This window comes from Haematobia irritans, chromosome 1 (genome assembly GCF_050003625.1).
Source record: "Haematobia irritans isolate KBUSLIRL chromosome 1, ASM5000362v1, whole genome shotgun sequence".
Taxonomy (NCBI): domain Eukaryota; kingdom Metazoa; phylum Arthropoda; class Insecta; order Diptera; family Muscidae; genus Haematobia; species Haematobia irritans.
This window is the reverse complement of record NC_134397.1, coordinates 165,644,211-165,664,495: the sequence shown is the minus strand read 5'-3', so window position 1 is coordinate 165,664,495 and position 20,285 is coordinate 165,644,211. Positions and strand designations below refer to the sequence as shown.

Genomic DNA, 20,285 nt, shown 5'->3' with positions numbered 1-20,285 from the left:
TTGGATGATAGCTAAGTCTGTTTAGGTAATTGGTACTCTTAGTGGCTATTACACCTTTAAGAAAGGGGACACCAAGATCTTTGTGTATGTTTCTATAAAATTTTTTTTATTTCTTTAGACAATTTTGTCAAAATATTATTTCTATGTGAAATTTTTTCAAAATTATATTTCTATAGAAAATTTGGCAAAATTGTATGCCTATAGAAATTTTTGTGAAAACTTTGTTCTTACAGAAAATTTTGTCAAAATTTTATTTCTATAGAAAATTTTGTCAAAATGTTATTTCTATAGAAAATTTTGCCAAAATTTCATTTCTATAGAACATTTTCTTAAAATTTTATTTTTATAGAAAATTTTCTCAAAAAGTTATTTCTATAGAAGATTTCCCAAAATTTTATTTCTATAGAAAATGTTGTCAAAATTTTATTTCCATAGAAAATTTTCTCAAAATTTTATTCCTATATAAAATTGTCTCAAAATTTTAGTTTTTTATAGAAACTTTTCTCAAAATTTTATTTGTATAGAAACTTTTCTCAAAATTTTATTTCTATAAAAAATTTATCAAAATTTTATTTCTATAGAAAATTTTGTCAAAATTTTATTTCTATAGAAAATTTTCACAATTTTTTTTTCTATAGAAGATTTCTCAAAATTTTATTCCTATTGAAAATTTTGTCAACATTTTGTTTCTATAGAAAATTTTGTCAAAATTTTATTTCTATAGAAAGTTTTCTCAAAATTTTATTTTTATAGAAAAATTTCTCAAAATTTTATTTCTATAGAAACTTTTCTCAAAATTTTATTTCTATAGAAAATTTCTAAAAGTTTTATTTCTACAGAAAATTTCTCACAATTTTATTTCTATAGAAAATTTTGTCAAAATTTTATTTCTATAGAAAATTTCTCAAGATTTTATTTCTAAAGCAAATTTTGTAAAAATTTTATTTGTATAGGAATTTTGTAAACATTTTATTTGTATAGAAATTTTGTAAACATTTTATTTGTATAGAAATTTTGTAAAAATTTTATTTGTATAGAAATTTTGTAAAAATTTTATTTGTACAGAAATTTTGTAAAAATTGTATTTGTATAGAAATTTAGTAAAAATTTTATTTATATAGAAACTTTTTTCAAACTTTTGTTTTTATAGAAAGTTTTGTCTAAATTTATTTCTATATAAAATTTTATTTCTACAGAAAATTTTCACAAAATGTTATTTTTATAGAAAATTTTCTCAAAATGTTATTTCTATAGAAAATTTTCTCAAAACTTTATTTCTATGGAAAATTTCTCAAAATTTTATTTCTATAGAAAATTTTCACAAAATTTTATTTCTATAGAAAATTTTCTCAAAATTTTATTTTCTTATAGAAAATTTTCATTTTTATATTTCATGTTAGCCTGATACCGAAACAGGCAATTGACGTCCAAATGCATTATATCTAATTATACAACTATTTCTTCGAGCTTTATGGACAGATATAGATTAAGGAACATGGTTAATAGAGCCATTGAAAAGAAAACGCTGGATACAAATCTATACACGCCTGGACTGTACATGTTTCGGTTCGGGCGAATGAACCTTTCTCAAAATGTTATTTCTATAGAAAATGTTGTCAAAATTTTATTTATATATAAATTTTTTTAAGAAAATTTATTTCTATAGAAAATTTCTCAAAATTTTATTTCTATAGAAAATTTTGTCAAAATTTTTTTTCTATGTAAAATTTTCACAAAATTTTCTTTCTATAGAAAATTTCTCAAAATTTTATTTCTATAGAAAAGTTTGTCAACATTTTATTTCTATAGAAAATTTCTCAAAATTTTATTTCTATAGAAAATTTCTCAAAATTTTATTTCTATAGACAATTTTTTAAATATTTTGTTTTTATAGAAATTTTGTAAAAATTTTATTTGTATAGAAATTTTGTAAAAATTTTTTTTGTATAGATTTTTTCAAAATTTTATTTTTATAGAAAATTTTGTCAAAATTTATTTCTATTGAAAATTTTATTTCTACAGAAAATTTTATCAAAATGTTATTTCTATAGAAATTTTTTTTCAAAATTTTATTTCTATGGAAAAATTTATAAGAAAATTTCTCAAAATTTTATTTCTGTATGGTGTTTGGGAAAAATGGAAATGCATTGAAAATTAGTGAGAGGGTTTCATTTCGAATTTCAAAATCCCCTTCTGTTCCTTTTTATTTGAGAAAAAGTTGTTCAAATATCAGACATTTCTTAAAGTAATGTAAAAAGAGAGCAGAAATATATTAATTCATTTCTCTAGATTATGGCCGTTGTCAATCAATTTGCTAGAGATTTTTTAATTAGAAAAACACCAAAAAGTTGAAATTACTCTTTCGGTCCTTAGATCAACTAATTTGGAGAATTGAAGATGCCACCATAATCACACCTTAAGCGAATATTTGATTTAGGGAAAACCAAAACCAATTTCTAAAATATTTTTTTTTGTCCCAAATAGAAGCTCTCATAAAGACAAAACTTCCCTTTACAAAATAAAAATAAAACAAAATGCAAAAAAAAGTATATCCAACTGGCAACTGGCAGGTCAGATAGAAAAAACCTGCACCCTTACATCAAACTTTATTAGGAATACCTAGAAACAAACTAATCCCATTTAACACAAAAATGTCCAGGGGAATTTGTGAAAGTATTTTTACCACACTATAGGCTATTTAAAGCAGACAACCAAGGCACGATTCTGTCTTAGCCCATCAAATGGTTAACCCTTTTTGACTTTGGAATTTATCCAAATAACATCATTATCCATCCCTGGCCAAAAACTTTTACTATCAAATCTCAACCTTTTTATTGCTTGTTTTTTCCACTTTCTCATTGTGCTTTGTCATTTTCTCCCCCATTTATGATATCCCTGTTTTCCCCTTCTCACCAGTAAAAGGGGTATTTGTGAAACACTTTGGACCCCATTCATTTCTTTTAAATATGAAACATTTTTTTGACATCTTTATTAGGAAATAGTTGAACACAACTTGTGTCGTCAGTTTGAAAAATTCAATATCGACACACAGAGAGCTACAATAGGTTAGAAGCCAATCGATGTTGAATGTCAACAAAGGAGATATGAGGCCTTAGGTAATGCAATAAATTCGAAGGGGAAGCAGGGGAGGAAAACTATTGTTAACCTTAGGCAAACATAGATGTGAAGAAAAATCTTAAATCAAAACTATTTAGTCTTCTTAACGTACTCTTAAGTATATGTTCAGATGTCCATAGGATTTTTCAAAACAGAGACAAGGGATGGAAATTTACAAAAGGATAATATTCGAACATATGGAGCTTTTTCGAGAAATGGAGAACAACTTAATCCTAACATTAAGATGTAAGCCTTTCGGAACAGCGCATAAAACAACGATTTACTTTTTAAAATTTTTAAAATAAAATTTAGAGCAAATATTCTAAAATGGGCATTGGTGAATTATTCGTACTTTGAATAATTCAGCTGTTAAGTTCTACCAAAAATGATAGTTTTTCGTTTACTAATTGTGAAAAATTATCTATAGAAACAAAATTTTGAGAAAATTTCTATAGAAACAAAATTTTGACAACATTTTCTATAGAAATAAAATTCTGACAAAATTTCCTATAGAAATAAAATTTTGCCAAAATTTTCTATAGAAATAAAATTTTGACAAAATTTTCTATAGAAATAAAATTGTGACAAAATCTTTTAGAAATAAAATTTTGACAAAATTTTCTATAGAAATAAAATTTTAACATAATTTTCTATAGAAATAATTTTTTAACAAAATTTTCTATAAAAATAAAATGTTGACAAAATTTTCTAGAGAAATAAAATCTTGACAAATTTTTCTATAGAAATAAAATTTTGACATAATTTTCTATCGAAATAAAATTTTGAGAACATTTTCTATAGAACTAACATTTTGAGAAAATTCTCTATAAAAATAAAATTTTGACAAATTTTTCTATAGAAATAACATTTTGACAAAATTTTCTATAGAAATAAAATTTTGACAAAATTTTCTATAGAAATAAAATTTTCTATACAAATAAAATTTTGACAAAATTTTCTATAGAAATCACATTTTGACAAAATTTTCTATTGAAATAACATTTTGACAAAATTTTCTATAGAAATAAAAATTTGATAAAATTATCTGTAAAATGTTATTTTGACAAAATTTTCTATAAAAATAACATTTTGACAAAATTTTCTATAGAAATAAAATGTTGACAAATTTTTCTATAGAAATAAAATCTTGACAAGATTTTCTTTACAAATAAAATGTTGACAAATTTTTCTATATAAATAACATTTTGACAAAATGTTCTATAGAAATAAAATTTTGACAAAATGTTCTATTGAAATAAAATTTTGACAAAATTTTCTATAGAAACAAAATTTTGACAAAATTTTCTATAGAAATAAAATTTGACAAAATTTTCTATAGAAATAAAATTTTGACAAAATTTTCTATAGAAATAAAATTTTGACAAAATTTTCTATAGAAATAAAATTTTGACAAAATTTTCTATAGAAATAAAATTTTGACTAAATTTTCTATAGAAATAAAATGTTGACAAAATTTTCTACAGAAATAAAATTTTGACAAAATTTTCTATAGAAATAAAATTTTGACACATTTTTCTATAGAAATAAAATTTGGACAACATTTTCTATAGAAATAAAATATTGACAAAATTTTTAAGGGAAATAAAATTTTGACAACATTTTCTATAGAAATAAAATTTTTACAAAATTTTCTTTACAAATAAAATGTTGACAAATTTTTCTATAGAAATAAAATTTTGACAAAATTTTCTATAGAAATAACATTTTGACAAAATTTTCTATAGAAATAAAATTTTGATAAAATTATCTATAAAAATAAAATTTTGACAAATTTTTCTATAGAAATAAAATTTTGACAAAATTTTCTATAGAAATAAAATTTTGACAAAATTTTCTATAGAAATAAAATTTTGACAAAACTTTCTATAGAAATAAAATTTTGGAAAAATTTTCTATAGAAATAAAATTTTTACAAAATTTTCTATACAAATAAAATTGTGACAAATTTTTCTATAGAAATAACATTTTGACAATTTTTGTTTTTAAATTCTTACACTGTTTTTGAAACTCTATTTGAAACAAAACGCTTAAAACTTGCACATTAAAAATATGATAGAAGCGAGTTATAAAAAATTTAATTAAAATAGCTTCCCGTGTAATTAAAATCAAATGGGTGTTTCAACAAAAATAGTACGAACGACTTCCTGTTTTTTTTTTCTGAAAAACTGGACATGCCGCAATCGTACCACTAGAACAATGCCAAACATTCAATTCTAAGTGGTACACAACCATTTGTTTAACAGTTATCTTTCGAGAATTTAAAATTTTTTTGTTGATTTTTAATGGAAAAATATATTTATACGAAAATATATGCAGAAAATAAAAAAATAACAACAATGCATAACATAAAAAATAATTTTTTTGAAAAATATTTGATAAAAAAAATATCCGCTGGTGAGATTTGAACTTGCGTTTCTTATTTTTTCGTCCATACTAATAAAGAATATCTCACAAAGTAATTAGATTGTCATGCCGTGGTGTCATATTACGACGCTTTATGTTCAATGGCGTTAGTGGCTGAGTGTACTAAGGCGTTGTGTTATGGTGCCAGCAAACCTAAGTTCAACCCCTGTTCGAAGCGAAAAAGTTTTTCAAATTGTAAAAATTAGATAATAGGAAAATAATAATGTAATAAAACATATGGATGAAAAAAAGTGAAATTGGTTTAAAAAAAATTTTGTTTTCGCTTTTTAAATTTCTTCATTCAAATTCTGACGAGCCCATGTAAAATTCATTGGAGATGATCCAAGTTTGCACTACTTCCGGATCACAGATTGGGGATCCAAACTACTTTTTTGGAAGCTCTTTTTTGCTGGTTTCTTGTGCCAAGTTTCAAGTCGATAGCTTGTTTCGTTCGGAAGTTAGGTGATTTCAACAGACGAACGGACGGACGGGCATGCTTAAATCGACTCAGAATTTTACCACGTCCCAGAATATATGTATACTTTATGGGGTCTTAGAGCAATATTTCGATGTGTTACAAACGGAATAACAAAGTTAATATACCCCCCATCCTATGGTGGAGGGTATAACAATGTTTTTTTTTTTTTATATAAGCCCATGCCAAACTTAACGTCAATTCATATTTTTTATCCTACATAAGTGCCCGTATGCCTTCTAATTTTTTTTTATGAAAAAAAAAAAAACTTCTCAAAATTTTTCTCATTCTCAAAACTAAAACAATTCACATCACTTTAAAGCTTAACTTATACTCTAATAGAATTTACACTCACTCGTCTTTATACATTGTCGCATGGAGGCGTATAAAACAGAATGTTAAGACCCAGTAGCTATTCTCATAGATAGAAATGATATAGAAAGAGAGAGGGAGTGTCATTACACTCATACGACCCCCACTTCCCCCCTCTACAACATAAAGTCGCAGCCACCATAACACACATCATACACAAACAAAAAATCTGTAAAAGCTGCAGAAAATTACTATGCCACATGAGTGTCAGCAATGTATTCTGTCATATATTCGACATTATATGGCTGATGTCAACTACTGACTACAATGCTTATAAAGAACAGAACTAGAAAGTACAAAGCAACAAAACCAAAAGAACCGAGAAAAAAAAAACAGCAAAAAATTTACGAACGAACACATGAGTAAGAAAATTGTAGAGATTTCATTGGAACAACCAACTAACACATGAGTGCAGTGGCCATTAGAGGCTAAAGTGAAAATACTCGTATGTAAGCAAACGCTAAAGTACGATGAAGTCGACATAGCGATACCTTTTCAGGCTGTGCTAATGTGAATTGTAGTCATGTGTGTGTTACAGGGTGGCTTATATGTATTGCCACCAACTTCGGATAGTTAAGATTTCTAAACCGGTCACTGAGAGCTTTTTTATTATTTACAAGCTTCCAAAAGCATTTTGACCTATTGCATTCATATATACCGTTTTTTGTATTGGAATGTGGGTGCTTTGTATTTTGCTGGAAAACTGAAGTGAATAAATCTTTAGATTCTCGTAAAATTGCTCGTTACCGCAATACTTGCAGTGCTGCAACACCAGAATAAATCAGAAAAGTAAAGACTATATTTGATCGAAATCTACGCTGGAGTGCACTGTCGCCAGTATTTTTCGGGCTCTTGGGGACAAAAATCACCAATTTAATTTAAAATTCCCCACAAAAATCATCAATACATTTTTGGCAAGTTTTTTTGAAAAAAGTAAAGGAATAGGCTCTGCTGTAGAAAATCCGTCAAAATTAAAAAATTGGAAAAAATATGCAATTTTCGTTATACCAGTTTACGAGCTATAATATGATGAAGATTTCAGAACACAAAACCAGGAGGCGGGTGCTCAAAATATCTTCCAATACTATCCCTAATCAGAATTAATTATTGGCATAAAGAGTCATTGAATTTTTATCTTATCGTCTCGAGAAATATGGGGTTTCGGTCAACATGTTAGTTCTAAATAGTCAAAAAATGAGGGGCAATACTTCCATCCGAGTCTTTACGACATAATTTCACAGTAGTATTTTTTTTAGGAAACAGAGTAAATTGTAAAGTAGCTCTTGGACCCCAAATAAATGCCGTGGAATAATTTTATTTACATTTTGAAGATTCTCTGTACTTCTGTAAGCTCTTAATGTAAACCCTAACTCTACCTCTAATATAGCAAACAGACTTCAAAAATTCCCCACAAAAATCCCCAAGTTCCCAACTCAAAAATTGTGTCCGCATCCACGAAAAAACTATGCCCTATTTAGGGAAAATTCCCCAATACTGGCATCACTACTGGAGTGGTAGAAAACTTGCTCGTGAGCTGAACATATCATTATAAAATGAGCTTGGACTAAAGCCATTGAAGTTCCAAAAAGTACAAGAGCTCATCGTGGTGCAATAGTTAGCTTGCCCGCCTTCCATACAAAGGGTCGTGGGTTCAATTCACTTCATCGACCGAGAACCAACAAATTTTCCAGTGGTGGATTATCACCTCTCGCAAATGCTGGTTACATATCAGGTTGCCATTATACCTAACCTAAGAGTTGATTAAAAAGGAGGTTCCTCTCTTCATGTTCACCACACAAAGGACACCAAAATCTTTTAAACCTGGGATATTTTGGGAGAGTAAGTTTGGAAAAAAATATACCAATGCAATCATTATCTCAAGGTGGCGCTTCGGTGGGAATGGACCACATACTGGTGTAGGGTATAGGATACGCTGCTGAGCAAAAATCAGAAAAAAGACAATAGAGTGCTAAACTTAGGCGCTTTGGCGAGCACACATACAAGTGATGTGAAATGATGTTCAAAAGCAACTACACGTAGACATTACTATGTGTGTATTAAGCACAGTCATTGGTATTTGGATTATGACGAATGCCAATGAAAAATCAAAACTCAACTCAACTAACTCAAACTAACAATACCAGGAATGATTCGAAAATTAAAGGATATATTTGATCGAAATACACGCCATATTGGTAAAAAATTTGTTGGCGAATTGAACATATCGCGAGAATGGATGCACCACATATTGAAAGATGGACTTGGACTAAATTCATTAAAGTTTCCAACAGTGCCAGAGCTCATCGATGCCCAAATCTGAGTTAGAACTAGAAAGGCCATGAGAGATGTAGTACTTCCGAGGCGGCCGTCCATTCAACCATCTTGTAGTCAATAGGGCTTTGCCCAAATAAATTTGACAAATACATTTTTCCTCTGTTGGTTAAGTAGTTTAGTCAACTCATGGTTTTAAGCTGAAATCAAAAATTTAATTCTATAGAAACTTTTGTGAAAATCTTATTTATATAGAAAATTTTGTTAAAATTTTATTTCTATAGAAAATTTTATTTCTATAGAATATTTTGTGAAAATCGTATTTCCATCGGAAACTTTTATCAAAATTATATTTCTATAGAAAATTTTGTCAAAATTTTATTCAGTGCAATAAAAGTAATAGACGAGCGTAGTGATACTACTCTAGTTTTAAGCTTTATGTGTTGTTGTTGTGTTACACTTGAACGTTTTGCATACATCGACTCCTGATAAAGCAATTCAATGTAATTGCGAAATATTGAAAAATAAAGAAACCAATACAAACAAAAAACCATCTCAAGCTTGTTTAATTATTTTCTATTAAATTTTATTTCTATAGAAAATTTTGTCAACATTTTATTTCTACAGAAAATTTTGTCAAAATTTTATTTCCATAGAAAGTTTTGTTGAAATTTTACTTCTATAGAAATTTTTGTCAAAATGTTATTTCCATAGAAAATTTTGTCAAAATTTTATTGTTATAGAGCATTTTGACAAAATTTTATTTTTATAGTAAATTTTGTCAACATTCTATTTCTATAGCAAATTTTGTCAAAATTTTATTTCGATAGAAAATTTTTTCAAAATTTTATTTCTGCAGAAAATTTTGTCAAAATTTTATTTTTATAGAAAATTTGTCAAAATTTTATGTAAGTAGAAATTTTTGTCAAAATTTTATTTCTGTAGAAAATTTTGTCAAAATTTTATTTCTATAGAAAAATTTTTCAAAATTTTATTATTCTTTCTGTAGAAAATTTTGTGAAAATCTTATTTCTATCGGAGACTTTTGTCAAAATTTTATTTCTATAGAAAATTTTGTCAAAATTTTATTTCTATAGGAAATTTTGTCAAAAATTTATTTCTATAGAAACTTTTGTCAAAATTTTATTTCTACCGAAAATTTTGTCAAAATTTTATTTCCATAGAAAGTTTTGTCAAAATTTTATTTCTATAAAATTTTGTCAACATTTTATTTCTGGAGAAAATTTTGTCAACATTTTATTTCTATGAAAAATTTTATCAAAATTTTATTTCTATTAAAATTTTGTCAAAATTTTATTTCTATTAAAATTTTGTCAAAATTTTATTTCTATTAAAATTTTGTCAAACTTTTATTTCTACTGAAAATTTTGTCAAAATTTTATTTCTATTGTCGTGAGGTCAAAGATTTCTTGTCTTTGAAATACGAATGAGATTTTTTAATAAGCATAGAAGGCATATTTCTCTGATATAATTTTTGTTTTTCATTGTACAAAATTTTAAAAACTTTTCAGTGATGTCATTTTGTAAATTTGGTGAATTTTTTTGCATCTTGACTACAAGGCAAAAAGAATTCTAAAATAAGAGATAGTTTTCAATACTTTATTTAAAGGACATGTTTACTTAAAACATAGCTTAATTTCTATATGAAGTCGAGTCTGAAAATTAAAGTTTTCGTTATAGTACTTGAAAAAAAAAACAGACCAAAGGCAAAATTCAAATTATTTCTTGCGTTCTAAGTAAGCAAAATTCAAATTTAAATGAGAATTGTGTCTTAAATTTATCCTTACTTCAATTCTCCGCTTCTCTGGCTTAGAATTAATTCCAAAATCTTTGGAACCGGGCCTGCTTTCCATTCTAATTGGCTTACCAAATACTGTATTTCCGTAAACATATACAAAAGAAATCAAAGCATTTCCTAGATAAAATAACAAACAGTTTAGATACGTTTCGCAAAAATAAAGAAAGTTAAAAATAAAATGGAAAATATATGTCAAATGTGCTCAGTTTAATTTTTGGCACAAGGACTTTCACTGATTCCATTGGCTTTGGTCCACCACACCATGTTACTCAGGGGGGAGTGGAGAGTGATATTTTGACATGTTTAGGTATATATACATATATATAAATTGTGTGTAAAGTGCAAACATAAAAAAAATTATATTGCCAAAATAGGTTCAAACAAAACAACAAAAATAACATCGAATATGACAAACTACCAAGAAAATATCCTTATAAATAATTCTGAAAAGAAAAAAAAAAGGAACTGAAATGCTACACACATGCCAACCAATTTTTTATTCATTATTTTTTACGCCTCCCTCTTCAAATTGCTACTGCTGGTGACATTTTCATTGTCCTGCCTTAGAATTTTATGTGAATTATCAGGGTAGTATGACATACCCATCCCACATCATCCTCACCCATATTGTTGTAACAAAACAAAAACAAAAAAAGCATTTCAAAGCATTCATAACTTTGTTAATATTTCAAATAACTAAGGTCTATTGGCTAGAGGCAACAATAAATATGACATAAGGTCTTACATGTATTTGTAGAAACATGTGCGAGAATTTTTTATTTTTTTTTTTTTGTTTTGCTTAAAAAAAGGAATCCTTTCCTTGAAATCTTGTGACAGAAATAAATATATCGAAAAATTATATTTCATGATTCCTGCCTGTTTAGAATTCAATCGAATCGTATAGGAGAATGGCTTGGGAGATATATTATCATTTCATTTTGATTTTCTTTTTATGATTTATAAATGGCAATAAACTATGGTCTTTTCAAATTGTTGTTGACCTTAGGGGGTCGCATTTGAAGTTTAACATATAGGAAATATAAGAAAATAATTTTATATTAATGCATTTTATTTCTGACATAAATAGAAAAATAAAACAAGCGCCTCTTTTATCAACGGGTGTTTTATTTATAAAGGAGAATATGAAGAAATTTTAATAGAATTACACAATTTTTTATAGATTAAATATTAAGTATAGAAGGGAAGAATTGTGATGCTTCTTATACTCCTGGTGTGAATGATTCTAAGAGCAGCAGAAAAAGAAGAAGGAAGTAAGAGGAAAAAAGCCCATAATAAGCAAATCCATCCAACTTCATATATTTAACAAAAATCTACTTGGATCTACAAATTTTTTTTCTATACAAAATTTTGTGAAAATTGTATTCCTGTAGAAAATTTTGTCAACATTATATTTCTATAGAAAATTTTGTCAAAATTTTATTTCTATAGAAAATTTTGTCAAAATTGTATTTCTATAGAAAATTTTTTCAAAATTTTATTTCTAGAGAAAATTTTGTCTAAATTTTATATGGATAGACAATTTTGTCGAAATTTTATTTCCGAAGAAAATCATGTCAAAATTTTATTTCCATAAAAAATTTTCAAAATTTTAATTCCAAAGAAATTTTTGTCAAAATTTTATTTCTATAGAAAATTTCGTCAAAATGTTATTCCTATAGAAATTTTTCTCATTTATTTATTTATTTATTTCTGTAGAAAATTTTCTCAAAATTTTATGTCCATAAAAAAATTTTTAAAAATTTTATTTGAATAGAAAATTTTGTCAACATTTCATTTCTATAGAAATTTGTGGAGTACCTCATATTTAAGAGGAATATTATGCAAATTCTACCACAACATCAAGAATTTTACCAATTTACCAAAGAGTAAAAAATCTACCATTTTTGGTAGAATTCTACCAATTGTGGCAAACGTGGATATAAATCTCTACGTAAAAAAGCTATTTTATTTGTGGGGCCTTTTTTTCTTCAATTCTTCTTCAAATTGGTCCAATACATAATTCTTTCAGCAGAAGAGTCAATATTTGCCATATGTATAATTCGTTCGCCGAATACAGTCCACTGTTTTGATTATTCTTTGGTCACAGATGTATATATATTTCATCCACTATTACTTTCAAACGGTGATCTGCCGATAAAAATTACTTTATAAAAGATTTTTCGACAAGACGACCTTAGGAAATCAGAATTGCCATTTACTCTGGTGAATTATCTGATATTTTCCTTAAATAGATATTAAGCCCTATTGTTTTCTATTAAGTTTTCTATGATGATAAGCGGTGGCAACATTTTTCCCATCTTTTACAAATATGAACATATTCAAGGATTTCTTTTTAATTAACTACAAAAACTTTCAGCACATTCACAAACAATTTCAAATGACTTTCAAACCATTTGAGAATATTTAAGCATGCAAAGTAAGCATTCAAATTGTTATGGAATACTAAAAAAATTAAGGTTATAATAAGTGCTTTAGGCATCACTACATATGAAAGCTTATAAATGGAAAAACTATTTTCACAATGATAATTATCTCTTTATATCTTGCGTATCCTTTGAACCAAAGTTGATGGGGTTTATTACGGTTTTATGTAACTGGCATATGTAGAAAATCCTTCCGTTCACCACCCACCCACTTGATGGCAAAAAACAAAAACTTTGTTTTATCAAAAAAATCTTTATTAGCCAGCATATATAATAAACTAATTTTTATGACAAAAATATTAGGGTAAATGTTGATGGTATTTTTAAATACCAGTATATGCCTCAGCATAAGCCATTTCCATACCAGGTGGCTAATGTTTCTGTTTTCTATGGATAAACCCCATTGCTATGGAGGAAACAGAGTAATAATAATTTCCGTCTATTTATTATTATTTTTATTTTTAATGTAAATTATTTATGACATATGTATGTGGTAATTATAGTTTGAAACTAAAAATGGTAGGTAGTTACTAGGTGGCTTTTATGCAGAATTAAGGATATTCGTTTATAAAATATAAGCCAAAATATGGAAATGGTAACAAAATTGTTGAAAGCAATTTTTAAAAAGGTTTGAAATGGTTTATAGAGGGATAGAGAAGAAAGGAAGAGGATGATTTATATCTAACTTAGGAAAAAAATTAATTTTAACAGCTCCTTAAAAATAAAGTAGGAAATCCCAAAATCGACCTAGACAGACGACAACATTATACTCAACACAACAGAGAACTTCAACCGGTGGCTTTTTTTTCGCGGTGCAATCTTATTCTATAAAAAATGTTGTCAAAATTTTATTTCTATAGAAAATTTTATTACAATTTTATTTCTATAGAAAATTTTGTTAAAATTTTATTTCTATAAAAAATTTTGTCAAAATTGTATTTCTATAGAAAATTATGTCAAAATTTTATTTTTACATAAAATTTTGTCAAAATTTTATTACCATAGAAAATTTTGTTAAAATTTTATTTCTATCGAAAATTTTGTCAAATTTTCTTTCTATAGAAAATTTTGTCACACTGAATAGTATACGTATTTAATCGGCCTTTTTATAGCCTCCACCATAGGATGTGGATATATTAACTTTGTCATTCCGTTTGTAACACATCGACATATTGCTCTAAGACCCCATAACGTATATATATTCTGGGTCGTTGTGAAATTCTGAGTCGATCTGAGCATGTCCGTCCGTCCGTCCGTCTGTTGAAATCACGCTAACTTCCGAACGAAACAAGCTATCGACTTGAAACTTGGCACAAGTAGTTGTTCATGATGTAGGTCGGATAGTATTGGAAATGGGCCATATCGGTCCACTTTTACGTATAGCCCCCATATAAACGGACTCCCAAATTTGGCTTGCGATTGCTCTAAGAGAAGCAAATTTCATCCCAACCGGGTGAAATTAGGTACATGGTGTTAGTATACGGTCTATAACAACCATGCAAAAATTGGTCCACATCGGTCCATAATTACATATAGCCCCCATATAAACCGATTCCCCGATTTGGTTTGCGGAGCCTCCAAGAGAAGCAAATTTCATCCGATACGGCAGAAATTTGGTACATGGTGTTAGTATATGGTCTCTAATGACCATGCAAAAATTGGTCCACATAGGTCCATAATTATATATAGCCCCCATATAAACCCATCAGCAGATTTGACCTCCGAGCCTCTTGGAAGAACAAAATTCATCTGATTCAGTTGATATTTGGTACGTGGTGTTAATATATGGCCTCAAACACCCATGCAAAAATTGGTCTAAATCGGTCAATAATTATATATAGGCCCCATATAAACCGATCCCCAGATTTGACCTCCGGAGCCCCTTGGAAGCACAGAATTCATATGATATGGTTGAAATTTGGTATGTAATGTTAGTATATGGTCTCTAACTACCATGCAAGGTTAGTATGTGGCATCTACCAAACACGCAAGAATTGGTCCCTATCGGTCCATAATTATATATAGCCCCCATATAAATCGATCCCCAGATGTGACCTACGGAACCTCTTAGAAGAGCAAAATTCATCCGATCCGGTTGAAATTTGGTACGTGATGTTAGTATATGGTCTCTAACAACCATGCAAGGTTAGTATGTGGCTTCTACCAAACACGCAAGAATTGGTCACTATCGGTCCATAATTATATATAGCCTTCATTAAATCGATCCCCAGATTTGACCTCCGGAACCTCTTAGAGGAGCAAAATTCATCCGATCCGATTGAAATTTGGTATGTGGAGTTAGTATATGGTCTGTAACAACCATGCAAAAATTGGTCCATATGGGTTCATAATTATATATAGCCCCCATCTAAACCGTTCCCCAAATTTGATCTTCGGAGCCTCTTGGAGAAGCAAAATTCATCCGATCCGGTTGAAATTTGCAACGTAGTGTTAGTATATGGCCGCTAATAACTATGCCAAAATTGGTACATATAGGTCTATAGTTATATAGCCGATCCCCAATCACACAAAAATTGGTCCATATCGGTTCATAATCATGGTTGCCACTCGAGCCAAAAATAATCTACAAAATTTTTATTTCTATAGAAAATTTTGTCAAAATTTTATTTTAATGGAAAATTTTGTCAAAATTATATTCCTATAGAATATTGTGCCAAATTTTATTTCTATAGAAAATTATGGCAAAATTGTATTTCTATAGAAAATTTTGTCAAAATTTTATTTCTATAGAAAGTTTTGTCAAAATTTTATTTCTATAGAAAATTTTGCTAAAATTTTATTTTTGTAGAAAATTTTGTTAAAATTTTATTTTTGTAGAAAATTTTGTTAAAATTTTATTTCTATAGAAAATTTTGTTAAAATTTTATTTCTGTAGAAAATTTTGTCCAAATTTTACTTCTATAAAAAATTTTGACAAAATTTTATTTCTATAGAAACTTTTATCAAAATTTTATTTCTATAGAAAATTTTGTCAAATTTAATTATATTTAATTGGCCTTTTTTAGTTTAATATGTTATATACCACATATGGACTACCTTGCAATTTAAAAGACGATGTTAGGAAGATTTAAGATACCTTGCCATCGGCAAGTGATACAGCAACCCAAGTAATTCGATTGTGGATGACAGTCTTCAGTAGAAGTTTCTACGCAATCCATGGTGGAGGGTACATAAGCTTCGGCCTGGCCGAACTTACGGCCGTATATACTTGTTTTTTCTTTGTTTTTTTGAAGTTGAACATTTAAGTTAAAAAGTAAAAATTCTATATAAATATTATAATAGTCGAATAAATTTTAATATAAAATATATCATGAAGCTTAAATACGTCTTCAAGTACATATTCTGAGCAAGTTTATTTTTTTCATTTGAATTATTTTAGCTTATCTCACTCACCTGGATCATCATCATCGTCCCAATCAATTTGAGCATTGGTGGCACTTAAATTTGCCACAAATATCAGCAACGTTACAGCAGCACCCAAACAATAGCGCCATGTTAGCAGTGTTGAGATACGACGACGACAACATTTAAATAAATCCATGTTGGCCAAAATGCTGATCACACCACCGCCGCCGCCGTCGCCGTCACTGTGACTAAACAAGGACATTTTGTTTTGCGGAAGTTGAACGGTGAACTCTTGGCGTAAATTTTTCGTGATTGCGGTTGGTAGATAGGGAGCGAAACAATGCTAAAAATTCGTTGTTGTAAATATCTTTTGAGGGTGTTATTTTTATGTTTCTTTGCCAACTATTTTGGATTACTTTTGTTCGCCGGTGCATATAATTTATTATCTTACGCCCAGTAGGTTTGCAGGTGTATGAGAGCGAGTATGTGTGTGTCCGTGTGAATGAGTGTATGTGGCTGTCTAAGTATATGGTTCAGGTCTCTGGGACGGAGGCTCTGGAGCAGAAATTCAAAAAACAAATAATACAGCCTGAACGAGCACCACACAAAAAGAGCGTTTCAAACAAACTGGAACAATTTTAATGTTTCCTGGCGGCGGATGTTACGATTTAATTTCAAAAGCTTTACGATTTTCCAAAGGCTTTGCCTTTCATTTTTTCTTTTTTGCTCTCACTCTCTCGTTGGCGAATAATGATTTCTATTTAAATGTGGGGTGTACGATTTATCCAGCCGTTGAATATATGGTCTTATATGAGAGCGAATGTGTGTGTGTGTGTGCGTGTGTTTGAGTAGAGTATGAGGGGTGGGGGTTTAAAACTCGTTAAATGTGGTACGCTCTATTTCGCCACAGCAGTTCGGTTTTGTTAAACCGAATCTACCTTCGGCTTTTCTTATGTAGATTTTTTTGAGTTCTGATGTAGGTGTGGATAAATTTGCTGCTGGTAGTGTTTTCGATGTCCTCGTTGTTTTTGTTTTTGTTGTTCTACTCGAGGTTTTTGTTGTTGTCGATTCATTGCAGATAAGGAAAAGCAATTTTGCTTGTTAATGATGCAACACGGCCCATTGTTCGGTGTTTTTTTGTGTTTGTTTTGTGTTTTGCTCTCGCCGAAAGAGAGGTTAGTTGTCCAGGGGATTTAGTTTCGCTAGCAGGATTTACGTTCACTTTAAATTATACTCAAGTTTTTTACCTTAGCTATTTTCTAGATTCCTTGTTTTTTAAGTTATTCTTTTAGTTTGTTTGTTTTTTTTGTTCTGTGTTGCCTTTGTTTACTTAATTTTGTTTTTTTTTTTTGGTATTGTTGTTATTTTACGGCAAGGATATTTCATTCAAGGGTTTGAGTTATTTTTTTTAACGCTAATTAACTTGTTTTTGTTTCATTCTTTTTTTCTTTAAGGGTTCCTCTATTCTTATCATTGGCCTTTTTCAGGTCTTCCCTTCAGGTGATTGTTGCACATTTAATCAACAATGACTATCGTTCTCTAGATAGGATTTAATTTTCCAATTGTCAGTCTTAGTTAAAAAAAACTAATGTTTTACGAAGATATATCTATTTATGCGGAAATGTCCATAACATTTTGCTGATGGTAATTGTTTTCCGTTAATTTACTCGCATGGTTGCTTGGTTAGTAATCTGTAAAAAGAGAACAAAAAAAAAATGATAAATGTTAATTTTGCGATTTATTCATCTGGATAGATATACGAACGTTTGTTGCAATTGTACAAAGAATTTTGTCATTAATTGAATTCAATAAGAATATGGAAAATTATATAAAAAAATGCGAATCATTCAAAGGAAAAATAGTTTTCATCACAACGTAATTTTAGACCAATGAAATTTCCCATTCTCGAAAAAACACGAATTTACGATCAGCTATTCAACGGTTGTATCTAAACTTTTTTAGATACTTTAAACAAGAAAAAAAATTAGCGTCAAACGAAAACTTTGCTTATTTAAACACTCGTTCTTCAGAAAAGCAAACCCTTTTTTCAGAGTATATGGAACCATTAAGGAAAGTCTATAGTCAGACGGGATATTTTATGACTATACCATTCTTTCGACGGACATTTACCTTTGCCAACCGAAATTTTAGAAATCAGCAGTTTACTTTCGAAACAAAATAATTTTTTTAACAACATATAAAAAAATATAAGATGCAATCGCTGCAACCCTTGCAATCAAAAAAATCTTTTTTTTTTTGATTCAATCACGAAATTTATTGATCCAATTAATTTATTAATTGAAATGTCTTCTATCACGAAAACGATAGTTTCAATTACAGTTTTAATTGGGTATGAAAAATATTTGATGAAAACCTTAATTGATTTGATTTGAAAATTTCAATTAATTTTTTAATTTATTCGATTAAAAATGTAATTGGTGTCGATTGCAGCAATAAATTAATTTTTCAATTGATTCGAAAATAAAATTAATTGACGTCGATTGAAAACCTTAATTATTTTAATTGATTCAATAAATTATTTAGTTAAACTTTAATCTAATTTTCAATTAACCTTTTAGTTAAATCAGTGGCCATTGTGAGGTAAAAATTTTTACAAGATTTTATTTTTATAACAAATTTTGACAAAATTTTCTATAGAAAATTTTATGAAAATATTACTTCTATTGAAAATTTTATGAAAATTCTATTTCCTAAGAAAAATTTGTGAAAATTTTATTTCTAAAGGGTGATACGGTCAAAATTTGGTCAATATAAACTTGACATATTTCTTTCAATTTTGCATTTAAAAAACCTGAACACCCCTCATTTTGAAGGTGTGTGTGTGTGTAGAATGTTGCTCCTGTTTTGATTTTGGAACTCACTCTTCAGTTGTCAAAATGCCGTCCAAGCAAGAAGAGCAGCGTATCAAAATTTTGCTCGCGCATCGCGAAAATCCGAGCTACTCGCACGCAAAGTTGGCAAAATCGCTAAAAGTTGCCAAATCAACCGTTACAAATGTAATTAAAGTGTTTGGGGAACGTTTGTCGACAGCCAGGAAGTCTGGATCGGGGGGAAATCGAAAACCGGAAGCCGCTGACAAAGAGAGTTGCCGGTAATTTCAAGCGAAACCCTAACCTCTCTCTCCGAGATGCCGCAAATAAGCTGGGTGTATCGTCTACAACCGTGCATCGAGCCAAAAAACGAGCCGGACTATCGACTTATAAGAAGGTAGTGACTCCAAATCGCGATGATAAACAAAATATGACGGCCAAAGCGCGATCCCGGAGGCTGTACACGACGATGCTGACGAAGTTTGACTGCGTGGTAATGGACGACGAAACCTACGTCAAAGCCGACTACAAGTAGCTTCCGGGACAGGAGTTTTATACGGCAAGAGGAAGGGGAAAGGTAGCAGATATTTTCAAGCACATAAAACTGTCAAAGTTCGCAAAGAAATCTCTGGTTTGGCAAGCCATCTGTACCTGTGGCTTGAAAAGCAGCATTTTCATAGCTTCCGGCACTGTCAACTAAGAAATTTACGTGAAAGAGTGTTTGCATAAACGTCTGCTGCCTTTCCTGAGGAAACATGGTTGTTCCGTACTGTTTTGGCCGGATTTGGCATCTTGCCATTACGGTAAAAAGGCCATGGAGTGGTACGCCGCAAACAACGTGCAGGTGGTTCCCAAGGACAAGAACCCTCCCAACACGCCAGAGCTCCGCCCAATTGAGAAATACTGGGCTATTGTCAAGCGGAACCTAAAGAAGACCAAAAAACTGCTAACGACGAGCAGCAGTTCAAGGCAAACTGGCTTTCTGCGGCGAAGAAGGTGGACACGGTGGCTGTACAAAATCTGATGGCAGGTGTCAAGCGTGAGGCCCGGCAATTCGGATTTGGAAAAGCGACAGCATAACTGAATATTTTTCCTGAATTTTATACTAATTGAACTTGAAAAAGAAATTTAATTTGATTTTTTAAATAAACGATTTCACCGATTTA

At 29.1% G+C, this 20,285-nt stretch overlaps 1 protein-coding gene across 1 annotated transcript in view; it reads right to left on the bottom strand.

Moving 5' to 3' along the window:
* The window catches only part of side-III (sidestep III), a 710,109-nt gene extending 692,138 nt beyond the window's left edge, over positions 1 to 17,971 (bottom strand). The window contains exon 1 of the mRNA XM_075303796.1: positions 16,337 to 17,971. Coding sequence (XP_075159911.1) covers positions 16,337 to 16,550 — 214 coding nt within the window. The 5' untranslated portion in view covers positions 16,551 to 17,971. The remainder of the gene's footprint in view (positions 1 to 16,336) is intronic.
* Positions 17,972 to 20,285: the final 2,314 nt, after the last annotated feature.